Below are 23,471 nucleotides of genomic sequence, written 5' to 3'. Positions count from 1 at the left end.
GCAGGAAGGACAGAATATAGGAACAGGAGTAGACCATGTGGCTCATTGAACCTGCTCTGCCTTTCAGTACAATGATGGCTGATCATGGATGGAATTACATATCCCTTGATTCCTTGAGAATCTGCCTATCTCCGCCTTAAATATATTTTATTCTTTCATTAGACATGGGCATTGCTGGCAAGGCCAACATTTATTGCCCATGCCTAATTGCCTTTGAGAATTGGTGGTGAGCATCTTCCTTAAGCTGCTGCAGGTACATCTACAGTGCAATTATGAAGAGGGTTCCAGGACTTTTGAAGGAATAGTTGTATATTCCAAGTCAGCGTGATGTTTGGCTTAGAGGAGAAACTTGCAGGTAGTGGTGTTCCCATGCATCTTATCCTTCTAGCTGGTAGAGATCGAGGGCTGGAAGGTGCTGATGAAGGACTCTTGGTGAGTTGCTGTAGTGCATTTTGTCAATAGTATACACTGATGCCACTGTACGTACATGGTGGAGGGGGTGAATGTTTAAGTTGGTGAACAGGCCACTTAAGTGGCTAGTAATATTTGTGCCACACATAAGCCAAACCTGAATGTTGTTCTAGTCATGCTGCATATGGACACGAACTGTTTCGTTATCTGAGGAGTTGCGAATGGTGCTGAACATTGAAAGTTTTGCATCATCGTCATCAGTGAATATCCCCATTTCTGACCTTAGGATGGAGGGATGGTCATTGATGAAGTAGCTGAAGATAGTTGGGTCTAGGACACTATCCTGAGGAACTCCTGCAATGATAGCCTGTGACTGAGATGATTGACCGCCAACACCAACTGTCATCTTCCTTTGTGCTAGGTATGACTCCAACCAATGAAGAGTTTTCCCCTGATTCCAATTGACTTTGATTTTTGCCAGAGTGGCTTGATGCTGCAGCATCAACAATGGGGCATCCACAGCCCTTTATGGTAGAGAATTCCAAAGACTCTCAACCCTTTGAGTGTGGAAATTTCTCCTGATCAATCCTAAATGATTGTTCTCTTGTCCTGAGATGACATGACCGCAAATTCAGCCACGAAACTACTCCAACTGTGAACGTCCTCGAGTAGAATTCCATTTTCTTTTCTTTAAGGATTTAGACACCCATTCTCATTCAACAGCAGTTTCTGACCAACCTGACTTCCATGGACATGCTCTTCAGCAAAATGATTCATTTCTCCCGAAGCTGTTCAGCTCTACTCACAATAGTCTTGATAGCATGGATCCACCAACACTACCTTTGTCCGAACAATCATAGAATTCCTTCAGTACAGAAGGAGGCCATTCAGCCCATTGAATCTGTACCGACCAGCCAGCCCCTATTCCCGTAACCCCATGCATTTACCCTGCTAATCCCCCTGGCACTAAGGGTCAATTTAGCAATCAACCTGACCTGCACATCTTTGGACTGTGGGAGGAAACAGGAGCACCCGGAGGAGGATGTGCAAACTCCACGCAGACAGTGACCTGAGGTTGGAATTGAATGGGACCCTGGCGCTGTGAGGCTGCAGTGCGAAACACTCTGCCGCCAGGACAATCAATCACTTTTACGTTGTATTTCTCTATAGCCAGCTGCTGGATCAAGCCTTCATTTTCTTCAGCCTGCCTGCACTGCGCCACTGAATGATCAAATGGCTCCATGTCCTTGATCTGGTTTCAATCTTCATTTTAGTTTGTTTCCCTAGAAACTTGAAAATTCAATTTCCTTTTCAGTTAAAGTCTGACTCAAAAGAAAATACAAGTTTTGAAACCAGGGATTCCATTGCAAGCCCTTATTGAAGGCTCACATTTTCCACTTAATGAAGCAATCAGATTTTCTGAAAAGGCAGAGCTTGGACACATGATTTTAATATCTTTATGACATGGCACTGATGGAAACTCCATAAGCCTTCTTCCAATGGTCATAGACTCATAGAATCATGCAGCGCAGAGGAGGCCCTTCAGTCCATCGAGTTTGCACTGACACATTAGAAACACCTGAACTCCCACCTAATCATATCTACCAGCACTTGGCCCATAGCCTTGAATGTTATAATGTGCCAAGTGCTCATCCAGGTACTTTTTAAAGGATGTGAGGCAACTTGCTTCTACCAGCCTTCCAGGCAGCGTATTCCAGACCATAACCACTCTCTGGGTTAAAAAGGTTTTCCTCGCTAATGTTTTTCCTCCCCCCAAACCTCCTGCCCCTCAACCTGAACCTATGTCCCGTCGTGACTGACCCTTCAACTTCTGTCCCTCATAATCTTGTATACCTTGATCAGGTCACCCCTCCGTCTTCTCTGCTTCAACGAAAACAGCCCAAGCCTACCCAACCTCTCTGTCAAATCACTCAATTTGAGGATGATGCTTATTCAGAGTTGCATGTTTCTGCAATAGGTCTTCTTGTGACTGAACAGGGCAATTCTTGACCTACAGATCTTTGAGTACATATGGCAGGGTAGGATATTCTGCAGGCTAGTGCAGAATTTGTTTCCTTTACTTTCCTCCTTTGTCGCTCATCTGCATCAATATTAAATAGTTTGGACTCAAAGCATGATGCAGCTTGATGGATAAGATGCCATCAATCTGAATGTCTAGTAGCCAGCAACTCCCAACCATCAATACCTGTGGTGTTCTAAGTGTTTGTTAGCCATATTCATTGACTTTGAACTTTACACGAAAGTTTACCTGAATAATTGCGCTATTCTTGAAGGGTATGGGAGGGAAAAAAAAGTGCTGTCACTTAATCTATTTTGTTTTGGGGATATTGAAAGCTGGTAAAGTTCATACATGTTTGCACACTGTTCAAAACTAAAATACAGGAGCATTTTGAAGGTTAACTATAAAATATGTCACAATTTGAGCAATATTTTCTTTAGCTTGTATTCTGATGAATTGCAATCAGTAGATTTTCCACATCTGTTTGTGATTTAAGATGTAAAGCATTGAGATTTTCTGAAGAAAGTGTTTCAATGTTCTGCCTTAGCAATGTCATTTGACTTGGAAATGTTTAAATGGGAGTGTTTCTAAATGCCCAGCAAAGGGTGGTGCAGTAACTGGAAAACATTTGAAAGCCATTCATTCTGTGACTCTTCAACATCGTAAAAACAAACATGTATTCATAATATGAGAGCCAGAGCTTTAGTTTTAATGTGAATTGTAAAATTGGTCTGTACCTGAAATATGGATGCCAACATTTTTCATGCAAGAATGAGAGGAATGGGTAGAAGAAAGGTTCCAGTGTAAGGCTCTGATTTCACACGGCAAAATGCTTTTTTGAAAAAAAGGAGGTTTTGGAAGGATCATCGTTGGCAAGACATTTTGTATGCTGGCCATGTGTGCTTCTAATTACAAGTGTAGTAGGAGAAACTTTAGCTTTGTTCATCATTGGCCACTTTTACTGTTAGATCAGCCAGATGTTTTGGACTTGAGCACTCAAACTTCCAGTTGTGTACGAGTGGATGACTTTAAAAGTCGCCTCAATGCTTTTATGCTCGTATACATGTCCTCGAAGGATACATAAAAATAAAAATGCTGTCTAACCTATTTTCTGTTTTGGGGATCTTGTAAAGTTCACAGATGTTTGTGTGCAGTTCAAACTGAAATAGAGGATGATTTTGAAGCTTAACTATAAAATATGTTACATTCTGAGCAATGTTTTCTTTGAATTTGTATTCTGATAAAGTGTAGGCAGTTGATTTTCCATATCTATCTTTGATTTATGATATACTTACAGACTTCTTTCCAATTCCAAACCAGAACTTCTGCATACAAATACTTGCAAGAGCAGAAAATCAAAGGGATATGACACATGACTTTGGAATGGTTTTCGCAATGCAAATATTTCAATAATGATCGAAAAGTGTCATCTTAAATCAAAAGGTTTTCATAAAATGGCACGTGCAAGTGTCCAAAAATAGCATGATTGAGAAATCAACAGAAGACTGCTTTCCCTCTGTCCTCATTGATTTTTTAAATGAAGCGCTGTTTCTATACAAGACATTTTTGGGTTGGAATTTCATTTAGAAATGCCAATTAAAATTTTGTAAAGGAGGAAGCTATTAGCAAGCATAGTACGACACCCCACTGACTCAACGATATATAATTTAGAAAAGATTTTTTAAAAATTGTACGCAGCTCATTATCAGCACTGTGCCTCATCTCGAGGAAGTCCTCTTCCATAGTTAGCTGTCAACTATGATATTTGTCCTCGAGTACCTCCATTAATTAGACGTGGGCCTTCTTGCTTTGTGTTGCTGAATTCTGAGCTGAATTTGCCCAGATATAGTTTTATATCTTAATTTTGTGCTGGAAAGTCTGCTGGGTAAGGTAATAATTAACAATACCGGCATCTGATATTGTCCTCAAGTATCTGAAATGTGGGTTCGCCTTTGTGTTAATCCTCTGCAACAAATCTTCTCCTCAATCCAGGAATATCTGATTTTGGGTCAATAGTCAGCAACTAAAAGATGACTCTGGCATGTTGATAGATTGGAAATTTGTCCCCTAGAATTATGTAACAAGACATAGAGGGCACGCTGTTGTTAAACTACTATCCTGTAGAAGATCTTTCTCTGAATGGTGTACTAGCTGTGATATAAAATTGACTTAGAAGCTTGTGTAGGGCTTTATTATCAAATCTGGTGAATATAAATACTTTGGTCAATTTTAACTGGGTTGGACACATCTCTGCCAGCTGTCTGGAAAAGGTAGTGGGGTGGGGATTTCCACGCCACCCCCCCCCCCCCCCCCCCCCCCCCCCCAACAGAGTTGAGAGCTTCAAGTTTTTAGGTGCCCAAATCACCACCAACAACCTATCCTGGACCCCCCATGCCGACACTATAGTTAAGAAAGCCCACCAAAGCCACTACTTTCTCAGAAGACTAAGGAAATTTGGTATGTCAGCTATGACTCTCACCAACCTTTACACGTGCACCATAGAAAGCATTCTTTCTGGTTGTATCACAGCTTGGTATGGCTCCTGCTCTTGCCAAGACCGCAAGGAACTACAAAAGGTCGTGAATGTAGTCCAACCCATCACGCAAACCAGCCTCCCATCCATTGACTCCATCTACACTTCCTGCTGCCTCGGCAAAGCAGCCAGCATAATTAAGGACCCCACACATCCCGAACATTCTCTCTTCCGGCTTTTTCCATCAGGAAAAAGATACAAAAGTCTGAGGTCACGTACCAACCGACTCAAGAACAGCTTCTTCCCTGCTACCATCAAACTTTTGAATGGACCTACTTTGCATTAAGTTGATCTTTCTCTACACTGACTGTAACACTATATTTTGCACTCTCTTTCCTTCTCTATGAACGGTGTGTTTTGTCTGTATAGCGTGCAAGAAACAATACTTTTCCCAGTATGTTCGTACATGTGACAATAAATCAAGTCAAAATCATGGGTCCCACCATAATGGGGCTGGAAAATCCAACAAAAGTTATGGTTTTTGCCACCGATTTTGATCTTGTCTGACTTGGGGCAAGTTAACTGAGTTAGTCTGTGCAATCTACCTGTTACTAAATACCTGTTACTCCCTCGAATGTCTGTTGAAAATCTTCTTGGACTTGCTTCTTGCGAGGCAGATAATCACCGTGTAGTCAGAGCCATTATAGTGGAGATTCTATGGTTGGTGGTGCTCTTGCTTGATCTGATTGCAATCATATGGATTTGGAATTTGAACATTCTAAATAATACTATTAAACTTATGTCAGTTACACGGTCACCCAATTGCCAGCCAAGATTTATGGTTCCTCTTCTAGCTTAATGAGCATACCATGGTTAGGTTAGAACATTCCCTCATTTTATGTAATTGCAATCACAAAGGCTGTTGCGGTTCTACAAGCTGTAACTTCCACAAAATGTGGGTTTAAAAAAATTGTTTGTATTTTGGTTTTTGGTTGCAATGTGAAAGTAATCAAATACTGCAGGGCAGTTACCATATTATACAGAATTACAGAGAATGTGCTCAATTAGTTTGTGCAGATGTGCCATATGAATTCTATCTACTCATCTGCCTCTCAGCATATCTTTCTATTTCATTTTTTCTTTTGTACTCTAGTCTCCTTTTGAAAGTATCTAAGCCATTGACCCCAATCATGTCCAGTGGTGGTGAGTTTCACATTCTAACCATTAACCAAGTAAAGACATTTCTCTTTGTTTCCCCATTGGATTTATTAGTAATTATCTTGATTTACGACTCCTAGTTGTGTTCTACTGAACTAAACCTTAAAAGTAGGACAAGGGGACAAAGGTTCAAATTTGTTTTTAAAAAAAAACAAATTTAGAACTGACGTCAGAATGAGCAACAAGTGGATCAATTAGTGGCAAGTTATTTCAATATTTTGTGTTGATTAAAGGGAGTTCTTGCATAAAATCAAATGAACACAGCTCTATAAGTGTTACGAATTGGCCTATTTTGTCTTGCTTCAGTGATAGCCTCCTCCTCCCTTTCTGGTCATACTTGCCATATGTTGGAAAGCCTTGAGAAATTAGGCCATATAATCTTGGCAAGAATTGCTGTACTACTCAGCAGATTGAACTGTGAAAGCCAATCTATCAGCCTTTTATAATTTCTACCTTTCATTGTGTAGTCAGGTCCTCAATGTTAAAGTTCTTAAATCAACAGAGGAACACACAATCTAGTAAACTCATTTGGCTTCTGATGTACCCATGTCATTGCCACTCTAAATCCACTCGTAACTTGGGAAGATTGTTCAGGAAGAACATGACAAAGCAACATAAGAACTAGGAGCAGGAGTAGGCCACCTAGCCCCTCGAGCTTGCTCCGCCATTCAATAAGATCATGGCTGATCTTTTCGTGGATTCAGCTCCACTTACCTGCCCACTCACCATAACCCTTAATTCCTTTACTGTTCAAAAATTTATCTATCCATGCCTTAAAAACATTCAATGACGTAGCCTCAACTGCTTCATTGAGCAGGGAATTCCACAGATTCACAACCTTTTGTGTGAAGAAGTTCCTCCTCAACTCAGTCCTAATTCTGCTCCCTCTTATTTTGTGGCCTTATTACTTTGCCCCCTAGTTCTAGTTTCACCCACCAGTGGAAACAACTTCCCTGCTTCTAATCTATTCCCTTCATAATCTTATATGTTTCTATAAGATCTCCCCTTATTCTTCTGAATTCCAATGAGTATAGCCCCAGTCTCTTCAGTCTCTCCTCATAAGCCAACCCCCTCAACTCCGGAATCAATCTAGTGAATCTCCTTTGCACCCCCTCCAGTGCCAGTATATCCTTTCTCAAGTAAGGAGACCAAAACTATACACAATACTCCAGGTGTGGCCTCGCCAGCACCTTCTACAGCTGCAACATAAAACCTTGCTGTTTTTAAACTCCATCCCTCTAGCAATGGAGGACAAAATTAATGACCCGCTGCACCTGCAAACCAACTCCTTGTGGTTCTTGCACAAGGACACCCAGGTCCCTCTGCACAGCAGCATGCTGCAATTTTTAACCATTTACATAATAGTTCATTTTGCTGTTATCCCTACCAAAATGGATGCTCTCACATTTACCAACATTGTACTCCATCTGCCAGACTCTCGCCCACTCATTTAGACTATCTATATCCCTTTGCAGACTTTCAGCATCCTCTACACACTTTGCTCTGCCTCTCATAGTGTCAACTGCGAATTTTGACACACTACACTTGGTCCCTAACTCCAAATAATCGTAAACACTTGTGGTCCCAACACTGATCCCTGAGGCACACCACTAGTCACTGATCGCCAACCAGAAAAACACCCATTTACCCCCACTCTTTGCTTTCTGTTAGTTAACCAATCCTCTATCCATGCTAATACATTACCCGAAACACCGTGCACCTTTATCTGATGCAGCAGTCTTTGGTGCGGCACCTTGTCAAATGCCTTCTGGAAATCCAGATACACCACATCCACAGGTTCCCCATTGTCCATTGCGCATGTAATGTTCTCAAAGAATTCCACCAAATCAGTCAAACATGATCCCTTCTCTTCATGAACCCATGCTACGTCTTACCAATGGGACAGTTTATATCCAGATGTCTCGCTATTTCTTCCTCGATAGATTCAAGCATTTTCCCTACTACAGAAGTTAAGCTAACCGGCCTATAGTTAGCTGCCATTTGTCTATCTCCTTTTTTAAACAGTGGCATCAGATTTGCTGTTTTCCAATCTGCGGGAACCACCCCAGAGTCCAGCGAATTTTGGTAAATTACCACTAATGCATTTGCCATTTCCCCCGCCATCTCTTTTAGTACCCTGGGATGCATTCCATCAGGGCCAGGAGACTTGTCTACCTTTAGCCCCATTGGCTTGCCCAACTCTACCTCTTTCGTGATAATTAGTTTTTAGGTCCTCACCTGCCATAGCCTTCCTGTCATCAATTTTTGGCATGTTATTTGTGTCTTCCACTGTGAAGACCGACACAAAATATCTAGTTCAATGCCTCAGCCATTTTCTCAATTCCCATTATTAAATCCCCCTTCTTATCCTCTAAAGGATCAATGTTTACTTTTTTTCGTTTTATATATTTGTAGAAACTTTTGCTACCTGTTTTTATATTCTGAGCTAGTTTACTCTCATAATCCATCATATTCTTCTTTAAAGCTTTTTTCGTGGCTTTCTGTTGACCTTTAAAGACTTCCCAATCCTCTAGTTTCTCACTAATCTTTGCCACTTTGTATCCCTTTTCTTTCAATTTGATACCCTCCTTTATTTCCTTAGATATCCATGGCTGATCATCTCTTTTTCTACCGTCCTTCCCTATCACTGATATATACTTTTGCTGAGCACTGTGAAAGATCGCTTTGAAAGTCCTCCACTCTTCCTCAATTGTCCCACCATAAAGTTTTTGCTCCCAGTCTACCTTAGCCAATGCTTCCCTCATCACTTTGTAATCTCCTTTGTTTAAGCATAAGACACTGGTATTGGATTTTATCTTCTCACGCTCCATCTGTATTTTAAATTCAACCATACTGTGATCGCTTCTTCCAACATAATTGACACTGCATTGTAAATATTTTTATTAAAAGGGTAATCTTTTCACTGCAAATGATTTAATCCAGGAAAATTTCCAATAAGTACCTGTTTACCAGTCTCGGAAGTATCCTGGCAAGAAACATTCTTAATTCTATTACCATTTTTCTTATCTTTCTTGCCACACTCATAGATTGGACACACAGACACACGTGCACACATTCAAGATAATTTTATTTTAAAAATCTCTTTCCCCAAAAAACGGATTCTCTGACCTTGTGTACCTCCGTGCATCTGCTCTTTGACTATATAAAGGATCTTGATTCCCCCTGTAATGCATAGCTGGGCTTATTTTGAAGTTCTGAGGATATATACCAGAATCGCCACTATTTTGGATGCTATTATGAATCAACGCTTACTGCTTAGAAGCGATTGGTCTAAGCTATACTTGGATAGGAAATAAGATCTTAGAAATATAGTGCTGTTATGCCAGCCCTGTAAACCCAACTGGACCTTGATAAATGATTAAACTCCGAAAGGGACATGAGCAACTATTATAACTGTTATAATTTATTAGGCTGACGCACAGCTTGGAAACGTCCTGTGTCCAGTTTTATTGAAGTTAGATATTTGTAGTCTCCTTAAATATCATCTGTATAGTACAAGTAAATGCTTGCCAGGATTTTATTATTTTGATCTCTAGGATATTAAAGAATAAACCAGTGCCCTTCGTTAACACACACCTCAAACGCAAACACTTCTACTTTCACAGGAAACACGATTGTTTTGAAAGAGGCAGCTGATTAACTCTCATCAAGTTCATTCTGCTCTCTGTTGAGCAATCCAGTCAATTCCACTCCCCCGCTCGATCCCTGTAACAACGCAGATTTATTTCCTTCAAGTGCCCATCCAATTTCCCTTAAAATCATTACTTGCTCTTCCACTACCCTTATGGGCAGCGAGTTCTAGGTTATTATCACTTGCGTAAAATAAGTTTTTTTTTTTCCCCCTATATCTCATGCCCATGACCATAAATCTGTGTCCCCCTGCCCTTGGAATAGTGTTTCCTTGACCTGTCCAAACCTGCCGTGATCTTGTACACTGATCTCCGCTCAATCTCCTTTGCTCCAAGGAGAATCTCTCTCCCACAATCTTGAGGATCATCACATTCTTTCTGAAGTGTGGTGACCAGAACCTGATACAGTACCCTTGTTGGAGCCTAACCAGAGCTGTTTAAAGGTTCAGCATAACTTCCCCGTTGTACTCGATGCCGTTTTATGAAGCCCAAAATTCAACCCCCCACCCCCCCCCGGCATGTCCTGCCACCTTCAAAGATCAATGCACATGCACCCCCAGTTCCCTTTCTTTTGCACACACTTTACTACTGTATTGGTAAGTATATGTTGCCTTTTCCTATTCCTGGTGTCAAAATGCATCATCGTACAGTTTAAATTCCATCTGATGAAACCATCTGCAACTCGACATAGAATGGATAGGCAATGTGTGAAATCCCCACTGTTTGCCACACATCCATGTGATTTGAATTTCGGTGATCAGAAACTGCTTATCCAGGAGCTCATATTACATCCATTTCGATAAGTGAATTGTATACCCTTGTTAGTAAGCAACATTGTCTATCGTTAAGATAGATCCTAGCAGTATCCGCAGTTTTCCAGATGAATTCTTTCTGGTTTCTCTAAACTTGGAATTGTTTGTATGGACCTGAAATGGTTCGATGTCTCCTGTTTCTCATAGAATCCTTACAGTGCAGAAAGAGACCACTCGGCCCATCGAGCCTGCATAGACAACGAGCCTGCATAGACAACAATCCTACCAAGGCCCTATCCCTGTAACTCCAGGTATTTACCCTGCTAATCCCTTGACAGTAAGGGGGAACCTACCATGGCCAATCAACCTAACCGGCACATCTTTGGACTTTGGGAGGAAACTAGAGCACCTGGAGGAAATCCATGCAGACAAGGGGAGAATGTGCATACTCCGCACAGAGTGACCCAAGGCTGGAATTGAACCCGAGTCCCTGGTGCTGTGAAGCAGCAGTGCTAACCACTACCACCATGCCGCCCTGACTATATAGAGGGGATTACAATGACTGAACTCTTCACATTGCATTTAAAGATAATTAATTGATCTCACTATTAATTTTCAACCTTGGCTGAAAACATTTTTTTTTTGTTTGCCTCTTGTTGTGGGCCATATGGGAAGGTGATGGTGCAGTGGTATTGACATTGGACTAGTTATCCAGTGACTGAGGTAATTGCTCTGGGGACCCTGGTTCAAATCCCACCACAGCAACTGGTGAAATTTGAATTTGATTTTAAAAAATCTAATGATGACCATAAAATCATTGTCGATTGTTGTAAAAACCCATCTGGATCACTAATGTCCTTTAGGAAAAGAAATCTGCCATCCTTCATCAGTCTGGATGACATGTGTTTCCAGATCCACAGCAACATGGTTGACACTTAACTGTCCTCTGAAATGACTTAGCAACCACTCAGTTCAAGAGCAATTAGGGACGGGGAATCAATGTTGAGCCAGCCGGCAACGCCCCACATCCCATGAATGGATTTTTATGAAACTACTCATTGTACTAGCTATGGAACACTGAAGGGAGAGTTTAATTTTTGATTTGTGGAAGTGCGGATAATCATCTTTATCAACTGAGTATGGGGAAAGAAGGCTGGAAGTTTACCAGATATTTGCCAGCCTCTTCCCCGTATCTGAGTGTTTATTGAAAGAGAATTATCTGTCGTGTATGAATAATACAGATAGAAGAGGATGCCAGATTGCTCCCTCTAGGTATAGAATTCAACTTTGGAACGATTACTGCTTGTGTCATGGTTTCTATCACTCCTTCCTCACCTTCAGGTTTAATCTTTTCGAACTGTCTTTCTCAGTTTGGAATTTTGTCCTGTTCTCACTGTTAGTGGCTCTGTATCACTACATTTTTGCAAAGACTGGTAGATTGAAGGTCTGACACGCGTGAAATCGAGATATGAACCTCTAGAGTGTGTCTCAATCTTGAATACATTTCTAATTTCCAGAAACATCTGACCAAAACCAGAACATTAAATTTGCTGCTTTTTAAAAATTTATAAATGTCAAATAATCCTCAAACGACTTGGCCAGGAGAATGATTTACAGATCTGTTCTGGACTTCCGTCTTGATCTTGTGCTATTCAGTTGCTTCCCACTTGAAACATTTATTTGGGGATTCTGTGTAAAAAGACAAAGGAGGGACAATGGTGTTCATCCTGATTCAAGCTCTCTGGTGGTGATCATCATATGTGATTTTACTCTATAATGAAGGATAACTGTATGAAGAATGAGGTTTACTCACAGCCATTTCATGTAGGTTAAACAAACCTTTTAATTACCCGCACCCAGAGATTAACTTGGCCTTAAGTTTAGCAACATTTCTTTTTGTGTCACAAGTAGGCTCACATTCACACTGCAATGAAGTTGCTGTGAAAATCCCCTAGTTGCCACACTCCAGCGCCTGTTCAGGTACACTGAGAGAAAATTTAGCATGGCCAATGCACTTAACCAGCACGTCTTTTGGACTGTGGGAGGAAACCAAAGCACCCGGTGGAATCCCACGCAGACACGGGGAGAATGTGCAGACTCCGCACAGTGACCCAAGCCGGGAATTGAACCTGGGTCACTAGCGCTGTGAGATAGCAGTGCTAACCACTGTGCCACCAGCAGACATTTTTTCTTATTTTTAGTCAGCGTAATTACACCACAGAAGGAGGCCTTTTGGCTTATCATTTTGGATAATGTGTACCATTTTCCTGAGCTTATAAACCAGGTTTTCAGATTTTGCTGTATGAGCAACTTGCACTTAATGTGCTGAAATGGCCCACAACACTTTACAAAGGAAAACTTGCTTATTAGTCTGATTTTGAGGTGATAGTTGAGAGGGAAAGATTTGTGAAGACAATATTAAAGTGCAAAGTAATGATGATGAAAGGTTCTGTCACCAATGGTGCAGCAGAAGAGTTGTAGTCTGAAGTTGGAAAAAACATCAGCAACAAACTTGATAATAAAGAAGGAGAAGGTTGCAGAGGTTGAATGGAGTAAGGCTGTACAGAGATTTATAGGTACATTTGAGAATTTTGATAGCAGTGTGTTGAGGAGTTGGATTCTGATAAAGGCAACAATGAAGGATCCTTAGTGTGGGATAGAGTTCAGATGATTTGACAAGGAATGTGTTGGAGGAATAATCTGGTCATGAAGAATGCATGGACAAGAATTTCAGCAGTGCTGTGGTTCAGCTCATAACAAGGTAGGCTAGTTGCTGGAATGGAAGGAAATGATGTTTCGGAGGGGGTTTGAAGCTTGGCTCTGGAGTAAAGAGGAGATTTGTACATGGTCTGGTCCTGAATAAGTAGTCAGAGAGATAGATTAAATTGACAACCAAGTGCACGGCTTTTGGTGAAGGCTTGTGAAGGCTCTTTGGCCAGTGTTGAGCTGGAGAAAGTTCCTGTTTGCCTATAGCTTCATGTCAGACGGGCATGTTACCCGAACATGGATTGTTTTTGGAAGATTTTGGTACAATATAAGGAAATACAGTTTGGGATTTGGAGTTTTCCAAAATTTCACAGAGAATGGGCTGGGTGATATGAAGGTCAGCTCCCTGCACACCAGCATAAATGTTGGGGTGAGTCCACCTCTGCTTGGCCAGGTAGCCTCACTTTCATTATTTGGGCAACAACCCTTTAGAATGAGGAGGATTTCCATCTGTCTCCATGAGGAAGTCCCGCCTCAAAAAGTTGGTGACCATAACTGATATTGTAGGAAGCCCAGGATGATGAGATATCATTATGCCTTGAACCCAGTTAAATCCATGATCTCGCCAGGGCCAGGTTGGCTGGTGGTTGTAAGGTGAGGGGGGAGTCTCTGATTGCCACAACTGACCAGCACCGCATAAGGCTAAACCTGCTGGGCTACAGGTTTTGCACAAAGCTCTGCCACTGTCAATTAAATCAGAGCCATGACCAAGACTGCCTACTCTCTGTAACATTGCTCTACTCTACTTTGAGGCATAGATCGGGTGGACTCTCAGAGGCTTTTTCCCAGGGTGGAAATGTCTGCTACGAGAGGACACAGGTTTAGGGTGCTGGGGGGTAGGTACAGGGGAGATGTTAGGGGTAAGTTTTTCACACAGAGGGTTGTGGGCGAGTGGAATCGGCTGCCGTCAGTGGTGGTGGAGGCGAACTCAATAGGGTCTTTTAAGAGACTCCTGGATGAGTACATGGGGCTCAATAGGATGGAGGGTTATAGGTAGTCTAGAAGGTAGGGATGTGTTCGGCACAACTTGTGGGCTGAAGGGCCTGTTTGTGCTGTAGTTTTCTGTGTTTCTATGTTTCCACCCCTGCTTCAGCTGATTTACTGCTGTCCCCTTCATCCCTGACATGGCTAATAAAGTGCTGTGCTGTTCAGGCTAGTCACCCATTTTTCACCCACCATAAATTTAAACTCATCAAAGCTCTGCTGCCCATATCATGCATCAAATCCTGTTCAACCATCGCCTCTAAGCTTGCCAGCCAACATTGGCTCCAGATCCAGTGATAGTCCAGTTTTAAAATTCTCATCCTTATTTGAAAATATTTCTATGCCCTTGCCCCTCCCTATCCCTGTGACATCCTTCATCCTGTGAGATCGCTGCCCCTCTAATTCCAGCCTCTTGCAGCTTATTTTAAATGTTCCACTGTTGGTGGCTGTACTTCTAGCTGCCTTAAACTCTGGTCTTCCCTCCGTCGACCCCTCTGCTGCTCAGACCCTCTATATTACTTTTGAGATGCTGCTTGAAACCTATGGATGTGATTTCCTCCACCCTGCGCCGCCATTGGTCGGCGGTGGGATCTTCCAGTCCTGCCGCTTCCAACAGTGTTTCCCATTGTTCACACCTTCTGCCGCCGGGGAACCCATGGTGGGGGTTCACTGTTGGTGGGAATGGGCAGAAAATCTCTCCCTACATTTTTGACTAAGGTGTCCTAATATTTCTTTGTGTGGCTCAATGTCAGATTTTATTCCATGACACTCTGACGAAGCATCTTGGGATGTTTTACTTTGTTACAGGTGCTATGTAAATGCAAGTTATTGATGACGTGACGTACAATTGTACATGCTTTTAGTTTGTGCTTTTATAGTTTTGCCTAATTTTAATGGATATAAGATTGCATTTATATAGTAAATTTTACAACCTCAAACTCCAATGAAATACCTTTGAAGTGTAGTCACTGTTGTGTGGCTGCTTTACTTCTTAGAAATAGAGCTAACTTTGCCATTTATAGTGCAGGTGTTCTTGCTGTTTTCAATTGTCCTTTTAGGTGCAATTAGATTATGCATTGACTATGTAAGAATAGTGCAAAATTATACTAAATTACTAAATTATATTGAAACTGGTGCTATTTTACCACAGATTAATTGCTTTTAAAACATATTATACAGAATGGTTATTTCTAATGTCGATATGTTGTGTTTAAAAACTTGCATTTAAAGATTGTTACAACCGTTTCTCTTCCAGAATTTCAGCCATTTTGCTCATCTTTAACTTTTGGTGGAAATCAGCATTTGTTTGGAAAGCAAAACTCTTTAGTTTTTTTTACCCCTTTTTCAGCTCAACCTCAATCACTGCCTTGGCCAACTACTTCAGCACTGGAACAGACTGAGGGGGAAACTGGCAAATTACAAAATGGCCACGTGAGTCTGAGTAACGTAAATGGAATGCACAATGGGGTCACACATGGGATTCCAGACCACAGAAAGCTCTCGGCTCCAGTCTCTCAGAAAATGCACAGAAAACTCCAATCAAGCCTTTCTGTAAGTAGTACTGGCAGCAGGAAAAGCAAATTAAGCTCTACAAACTCTCAGAAACCAACGTCCACACCAGACGGTAAGTTTAACTATACAGGATCGTTTTATTACACTCCAGTCCAGTACTACTATTAAATAATGCTATGGGGCATGACTAGCAGGAATCGGGAGCTATTTTTGTTTATTTAGTAAAAATGCTTTTATAATTTATTTGATAAGAATATTAAGAACAATAGCATGTTTTGAATTATTGTTTGCCAAGGATTATTTCTTTCAGTAAACTCTTCAAAGCAGATCTAAAAAAAAAGAATGACTTAGTTCCCTTGTAGGCTTATGAATCATTTTGCTTTACCCGGACATCCTGACCGATCCACAGGAAGTAATTTCTAATTTAAGGATCTAACATCATGCAAACTGGTTGCTTGTCATGTGATTCAGTGTGAATACATAATTATGTATCACAAGTTACGCACAGATTTTGCAGACATCTGCTTCAAAATCTAATCATTCTGTTCGTTTAAAACCTCGTGTTTCTTGCATGATCTAAATTCAAGGACTTGAATTCTTATCAAAATATTGGATTTTCTTCTTTCTTAATGTCATGTCCAGAATAAGACATTACTCTTTTAATGCACAAGCCAAATAGTGTGTTCCCAAGCTTGTATAACTGTTGTGATGTAAGAGTCAAGCCCATCTCTTTCCAATGTGACAGCTATTCGTATGCAGTTAGCACCTGGTGATTGGATGCTACTCAGTTTCAACAATCCTGGTCAATTTTCCCCTCCCTATCTCAGGGATGGTGATCACTGAATGTATTGCACCTCCTGTCGTCCGGCAGAGATCAGACGACTCTGCGCAGAACAAAATTTGAACTTGGAAATCACTTGGTTTTTTTATGACTCAGTAGGCGAATGTAGAAGCAAAAAAACCAGTTGTTGGTACACTACTTCTTCCACAGCACGGTAGCACAGTGTTTAGCACTGCTGCTTCACAGCTCCAGGGACCTGGGTTCGATTCCCGCCTTGGGTCACTGACTGTGTGGAGTTTGCACATTCTCCTCGTGTCTGCGTGGGTTTCCTCTGGGTGCTCCGGTTTCCTCCTACAGTCGAAAGATGTGCGATTAGGTTGATTGGCCGTGCTAAAATTGCCCCTTAGTGTCCTGAGATGCGTAGGTTAGAGGGATTAGTGGGTAAAATATGTAGGGATATGGGGGTAGGGCCTGGGTGGGATTGTGGTCGGTGCAGACTCGATGGGCCAAATGGCTTCTTTCTGTACTGTAGGGTTTCTATGATTTCTATGATTATACCATATTGGTAAAACAGCTTGGGTTGCTGGATTGGATGCAAAATACTGTGTGAATCTGAAATAAGAGCAGAAAATGCTGGAAAAACTCGGGTGTGGCAGCATCTGTGGAGAGAAAAATGGAGCTAACATTTCAAATCCATGAGAAGAGTTGCATGGGTTCAACATTAGGTTTCACCGGAACTTTCTGGCTGTTCACGTCGGCAGGATCGTCTGGTCACATCGACGGTGAACCCCCCCCACTGTGGTTAGCACTGCTGCTTCACAGCTCCAGGGCCCTGGGTTTGATTCCCGGCTTGGGTCACTGTCTGTGTGGAGTTTGCACATTCTCCTCGTGTCTGCGTGGGTTTCCTCCGGGTGCTCCGATTTCTCCCCACAGTCCAAAGATGTGCGGGTTAGGTTGATTGGCCATGCTAAAATTGCCCCTTAGTGTCCTGAGATGCGTAGGTTAGAGGGATTAGTGTGTAAAATATGTAGGGATATGGGGGTAGGGCCTGGGTGGGATTGTGGTCGGTGCAGACTCGATGGGCCGAATGGCCTCTCTCTGTACTGTAGGGTTTTGATGATTCAATATGTTTAGACAGTAATGGGTAACATTCCTAGGATGTTTGAATACTGATCAAATAACTAAGAGACTGATAGTGTTTAACTGCATTTGCTTGAGTTTTGATGTTTGACTAGCCCTGTTGAATCTGTATTGGAATAAATGTTGCATATTTGTCTTAAATATTTCCTTGAATTCGGTGGCAATGGTTGCTTCATAAGGAGGTTCTGCATCTTAGACGGTCAGGATGCGCCCTGGAGACCAATGCATCAGCAGAGATGGCATAGTGGTAATGTCATAGAACCATAGAATCCCTACAGTGCAGAAGGAGGCCAATCGGCTGTACCGACTCTCTGAAAGGACATTTTATCCAGGTCCATCCCAACATGCAATCTATCCCCATAACCTGTAATCCCTCTAATCTATAGCTCTTTGGACACTAAGGGGCAATTTGGCATTGATAAAGGAAATCCATGCCGACACAGGGAGAATGTGTCAACCCAACACAGACAGTGACCCAAGGCTGGAATTGAACCTGGGTCCCTGATTCTGTGAGGTAGTGGTGCCCACCACTGTGTCACCATGCCATCACTGGACTAGTAATCCAACTCTGGGCACATGGGTTCAAACCCCAAAATGGCAGCTGTGAAATGTAAATTCAATTGTGAGAATCTGGAATTGAAAGCTGGTCTCAGTAATGGTGACCATGAAGCTGTCATCGATCGTTGTAAAAAGCCCATCTGGTTCGCCATTATCCTTTAGGGAAGGAAATCTGCCAACCTTACTTGGTCTGGCCTACATGTGATTCCACACCCACAACAATGTGCTTGACCCCCAACTGCCCTCTAAAATGGCCAGCAAGGGTAATTAAGGATGGGCAAAAATTGCTGGCCTTGCCAATGATGCCCACATCCCATGAATGAATAATAAAAAAAGAGGATTCGGAGGTTTAACAGTAATACTTATGATCTGAAACTGCTATTTTGTCTTCATGAACATTTTTCCAATTTTTCAGTAGGTCGGTCAAAGGTGGCCTCAGTGTGTCAAGACAAGATGCAAAATCATTAAATTACTTTATTACACAGAGAACGAGTGAATGTGCAGTGACAGTTATTTTTTAAAAAACAGTTCCCTTAACTTCAAGTCCCTTCTCTCTAATTATTAAACCATGCAACAATGTCACAGCCCTTTGGTTAAATATGGCAGCTGTTCATCCATCTCATTTACTCCCTTCCTAGCCATTCCGAAAGTGCAGTTTGGAAAATTGGACCCAGTGCCTGTGAAGCCACTTAATCTTTGAGGGTTGATTTTAGAACCAGTCTAAATCCAAATTTGGGTCTAATTCTGGACCCAGCAAAAGTGTCATTGCTTGCTTTCAATATTGTTTCCACACTTCTGGGGGCAGCTAAACTAGCATTTCAGGAAGAAGAGAATAGATGATTACAATGGTAGCTTTAGATAAGAGAGGATGGGAAGAAGCTTGAGGGGAGCATAAACATCAGAATGGACTGCTTGGGTCAATTAGCTGTTTCTATGTATATCCTACATTCAGAGGGTGTGCGTGTGTGATGGTGGGAAACCCAAAGGCCCAGGCTAATGGTCCTGGGACATAGGTTCCAATCCCACTATGGCAGCTGGTGGATTGTAAATTCAATTAATGAATCTGGGATTTAAAATGTGTCCCATTCACTATTGCTATGTTATACAACCCATCTGGTTCACCAATGCGATCATATGAATTAGCAACAGACGTAGGGCATTTGGCCCCTTGAGCCTGCTCCGCCATTTTCATAGAATCATAGAACCCTACAGTGCAGAAAGAGGCCATTCGGCCCTTCGAGTCTGCACCGACCACAATCTCACCCAGGCCCTACCCCCATATCACTATATATTTTACCCGCTAATCCCTCTAACCTACGCATCTCAGGACATGAAGGGGCAATTTTAGCATGGCCAATCAATCTAATCGCACATCTTTGCATCAAGGCTAATTTGTTTGTGTTTCAAATTCCATATTCCCATCTACACCACCACCCTCTTTCCCCCCCACCACCCCGCCTCCCCCAAACAAAAAAGAACCTTGGTTTCTTGTTAGGCAAGGGAAGCAATCTATCTCCACCTTTAAAATATTCAGTGATCCCCCCACACCCACCCCACCACCTCCAACACCTTCTGAGGCAGAATTCCAACACTTGGAGAAAAAAAAATTCTCCTCATCTCCGTTTCTCTATTCTCGATGTCGTTTTGACAAGAAAATCAGCCACACTTTCCTGGTCTGGCCTGTATGTAACTCCAGACCCACAGCAATGTGGCTGATTCTTAACTGACCTCTGAAATGCAAAGCTACTTGTTGGGCAGTTGGGGAGGAGGACAATAAGTGTTGGCCTTGCTGGTAATGCCCACATCCCATGAAAGAATAAAGAGAAAGGGAATCCAGCGCTGTTTCAAACCCATAGGATCTCTGAGACTCCGGGAACAAAAAAAACCTCCACGTAAATAATTTAAAGATTGCAGGTACGACTGCAAGCAAAGTCTAAGCATTTCAAATGCAGGGAGTGAAATTTGCGCATCAACTGGGCAGTACGAACTCGATACTGCCACCTGAAATTCCGACACAGTAGAGGCACCTACCGTCTATACAGAGAGGGATGTCACGTGCTTTTGTTTAACCCCGTACATGCCAATCAGCAAATGATACTGGAAACTGCCATCAATCTGATGGTACTGTGCATTATTTGAAATGTAACTTGGTGTTTATTCACTTTTTATTTTCACCTCTGCAGGGGACTTGTATGTCTATTGCATAAATATGAAAATCTCTGAACTAGATTCCTTTGCTAGGTTTAAAATGTAGGGGATTCATCAAATGCTTAGTTAGATCCTTCTCTAATTTGCATTTAAACAGAGAATAGTCTGCTCAGTTTCTGATCTGTATTGAATAAAAATGTGATTTATTCATACTTGCGAATTTCTCTCAGTTAAACCAAAGCCAGTAGTTTATTTTACCAGTGCCTTATTTGCATTTTATAATGGAGCAAGGAAGTAATACATATTTCTTGTATTCATATTTAACCACAGAAATGCCAGTTCATTCCAGTCTTTGATGTACTTTTTGTCTTCTCAAATCACTTTGGGTTTAGCGAAGCCAGAAAGTGCATTTATAGTGTTTTAATCGATGTCTTGAACTTGGGTAATACCTGAAACTGGAGATAAATTGATGAGTCAATTACTGCTTCTGCCTTCAGGGCCTAACAGTCAGTTATATTAACGATAATTAATAGACTTTAGGGAGCAACTAATTTTTCAGGAAATCAAAACAGGATGTACAAGACATAAAGGAAGTGAGTTGAGAACTCTATTTGAAGCAGCATATTAATGGGTGATTTTAAAAAAAAAAACACAACATCCCTGCCTGTTGGCCTTCATTGACAGAATTAGCTCATTATCACCGCTTATATGATTTTGTAATGTTCCGATGGTATTTAGGGGGACAGAAAATGAATTGAAATATGAAACTATTTCCACAAAAAATACCGATATTTTCCAAGATGTGTATTTAAAAAAAAAAGGTGGGCAGATATATTTGACTTGGAACCTAAATGCGCGCACACCTCCTTCGTATAGGTTGCATATCTACATGTAATCGGGGGAATGTATGAAACGAGGGGGAAAGGAATCGAAAATAGAATATCCCTGGAGAAGAAAACCTTGGCTTTCAAGTGCATTTAAGATGTGTCAGCATGCCTAATTGTTTCACATTGAAAGGGAAAATGTCGCACACCATTTCAAAAGCTGTACCAGAGCAATAAACACCAAAGTATCTCGACCAGAAAGGTGCTGAATATGCAAAACAGGATATTTCCCGGAGAGTAGTTTTGTTTAGTGTAATCATTTTTCTCCATACTACGCACAATGTTTAACGTGTAACGATTTTGGCCAGATTTTTATTTAATTATGTAAATTAATTATTTGAAGCAGCCTGTTCCAGTGCATTACGATGCATTTAGACTTTTGTCCATTAATTATTCGTTTATGTTATTGGCTTGTTAAGGGAGTCCGTTAGCTCAGTTGGCTAAATAGCTAGAGTGTAGTACAGAATGAAGCCTGCACTACTGGTACAATCCCTGCACTGGCTATAGTTCATGGGGCAAATTAAGGAAGCAGACTTTCACACTTGATGTGGATTGATGTCATTTGTCTGCCTCTAGTAGAGAGCGGTGCCTCTGATCCCTTGTGGACAATGACTAATTAACTTGCCATTGGATTGTTGCAATATCGACTCAGTCTTGAAGAGATACTAGAACTACATTCATGACTTCCTCTGTATTTTGTTGGATTTCCAGGGTTCCAAGAGCTCATAGTCATTCAGATATTTAATATTTGGGCACAGTTTTACTGAGGACCAGTTGTAGGAGATTTACCTGCATCTATATCCACCCACCCACCAAGGGCGAGCTAAATCTTTTTAACCATCAGACTCCAGCCAGTCCTGAGAAGCCCCTTTTACTCCTTCAGTCAGAAATACTGTTTGATTGAAACCCGTTGCTCATCCCAATCCCCGACTCCGAGCTTGTCCTCCAAGTTGAAAAGCAAAAATAATAATGACCTGACTCAACTCTCAGAAGCTTGTGTCCATCCAAGTCCTTAAACAGCAAGCCTACACTTTATTTAAGCGCCTCGTTACTTGCAGTGCTACACTGCTTGGTGTGTCAGGTTGGCAGACAGTGTGCCCATGGACTCACATGGCCATTGTTAAAATTCTTCTTCCAGAAGTGCACCGCCACGATTTGCGATGTCTGACAAAACTGGCAAGCACAGGGAACCCCCTTGTCTCACTGGTAATGCCATACTGTAATCCAGGGAACTGGAACAAGCTCTATTGGTGGGGGGAGGGAGGAGGGGGGTGAATTGCCTTCTCGTGCTTTTCTTTGATTTGAAACCCAGACAGATTGCTAAAACTATTGCTGTGCAGCTAATAAGTTTAAAATGAAGGACTAAAAACTGCCCAACCAGTGCAATAGGAGCCTGCTGAAATTGGCAGGTGTTAATGTAGGCAAGAAGACGGTGTGGAGCTCGCCAGCTGCACTTTTAAACACTTTGGGGGGGGGGGAAAAGTGTTGGAGATGTAGCTCACGCCATGACAGTGGTGGTGGGGAAGGGTCAGAAATAGCTAGCAGCCGGGAATCCTGAGATAGTGCCCTTTTTATCGATCACGGAAAAAATGGCAGCTGCAGAGCCATCTTGAAGAAAAAGAATTAGAAGCACTCGTTTGTTACATAAAGGGAAATGGATAGAAAATTAAAACCAAATTAAACCAGGCCCAAGATTGGGAGCCTTAATAGAGAGGGGGAGAGAGGAATTAAATTATCAGAGTGCATCAGGTCTAAACCCAATCTGAAAAGTCCAGATTGAAAGAGGGATTAGCAGAGCAAACGAGTAGGGATAGGGCCTGGGTGGGATTGTTGTTGGTGCAGGCTCGGTAGGCCAAATGGCCTCCTCCACATTGTTGGGATTCTATGAATACCTTTTTGTCCTCGTTTGGTGAACTTGCTAATGATGTAATCCTAATAGAGTGCATTGATGAGACTTCAACCACTTCGGTGAAATATTAACAGCCTTTGATGAATATGTGGGAGAGTGCAAAACCTAAGAATTGCTGCCCTGAAAGACACTTTGAAAAATCGATACATGCCCTTGGAAAAGACACTATGCTATAAAAAAGCTGCATTAGAGCTAACAGCAATGACAACAGCACTGATAGGCAGATTGAGAGACAAGTCCTTCAGGAACAGGTTCTCGGGTGGCA

General features: G+C 41.8%; 1 protein-coding gene across 3 annotated transcripts in view; it reads left to right on the top strand.

Annotated features, from left to right (window-relative positions):
- The window catches only part of mdfic (MyoD family inhibitor domain containing), a 73,712-nt gene that overhangs the window by 39,171 nt on the left and 11,070 nt on the right, over window positions 1-23,471 (top strand). For all 3 annotated transcript variants that reach the window (XM_078219884.1, XM_078219885.1, XM_078219886.1), the window contains exon 4: window positions 15,623-15,898. In XM_078219884.1, the coding sequence (XP_078076010.1) occupies window positions 15,623-15,898 (276 nt within the window). The remainder of the gene's footprint in view (window positions 1-15,622; window positions 15,899-23,471) is intronic.

Source organism: Mustelus asterias, chromosome 9 (genome assembly GCF_964213995.1).
Source record: "Mustelus asterias chromosome 9, sMusAst1.hap1.1, whole genome shotgun sequence".
NCBI lineage: Eukaryota > Metazoa > Chordata > Chondrichthyes > Carcharhiniformes > Triakidae > Mustelus > Mustelus asterias.
This window is presented reverse-complemented; position numbering and strand designations above follow the sequence as displayed.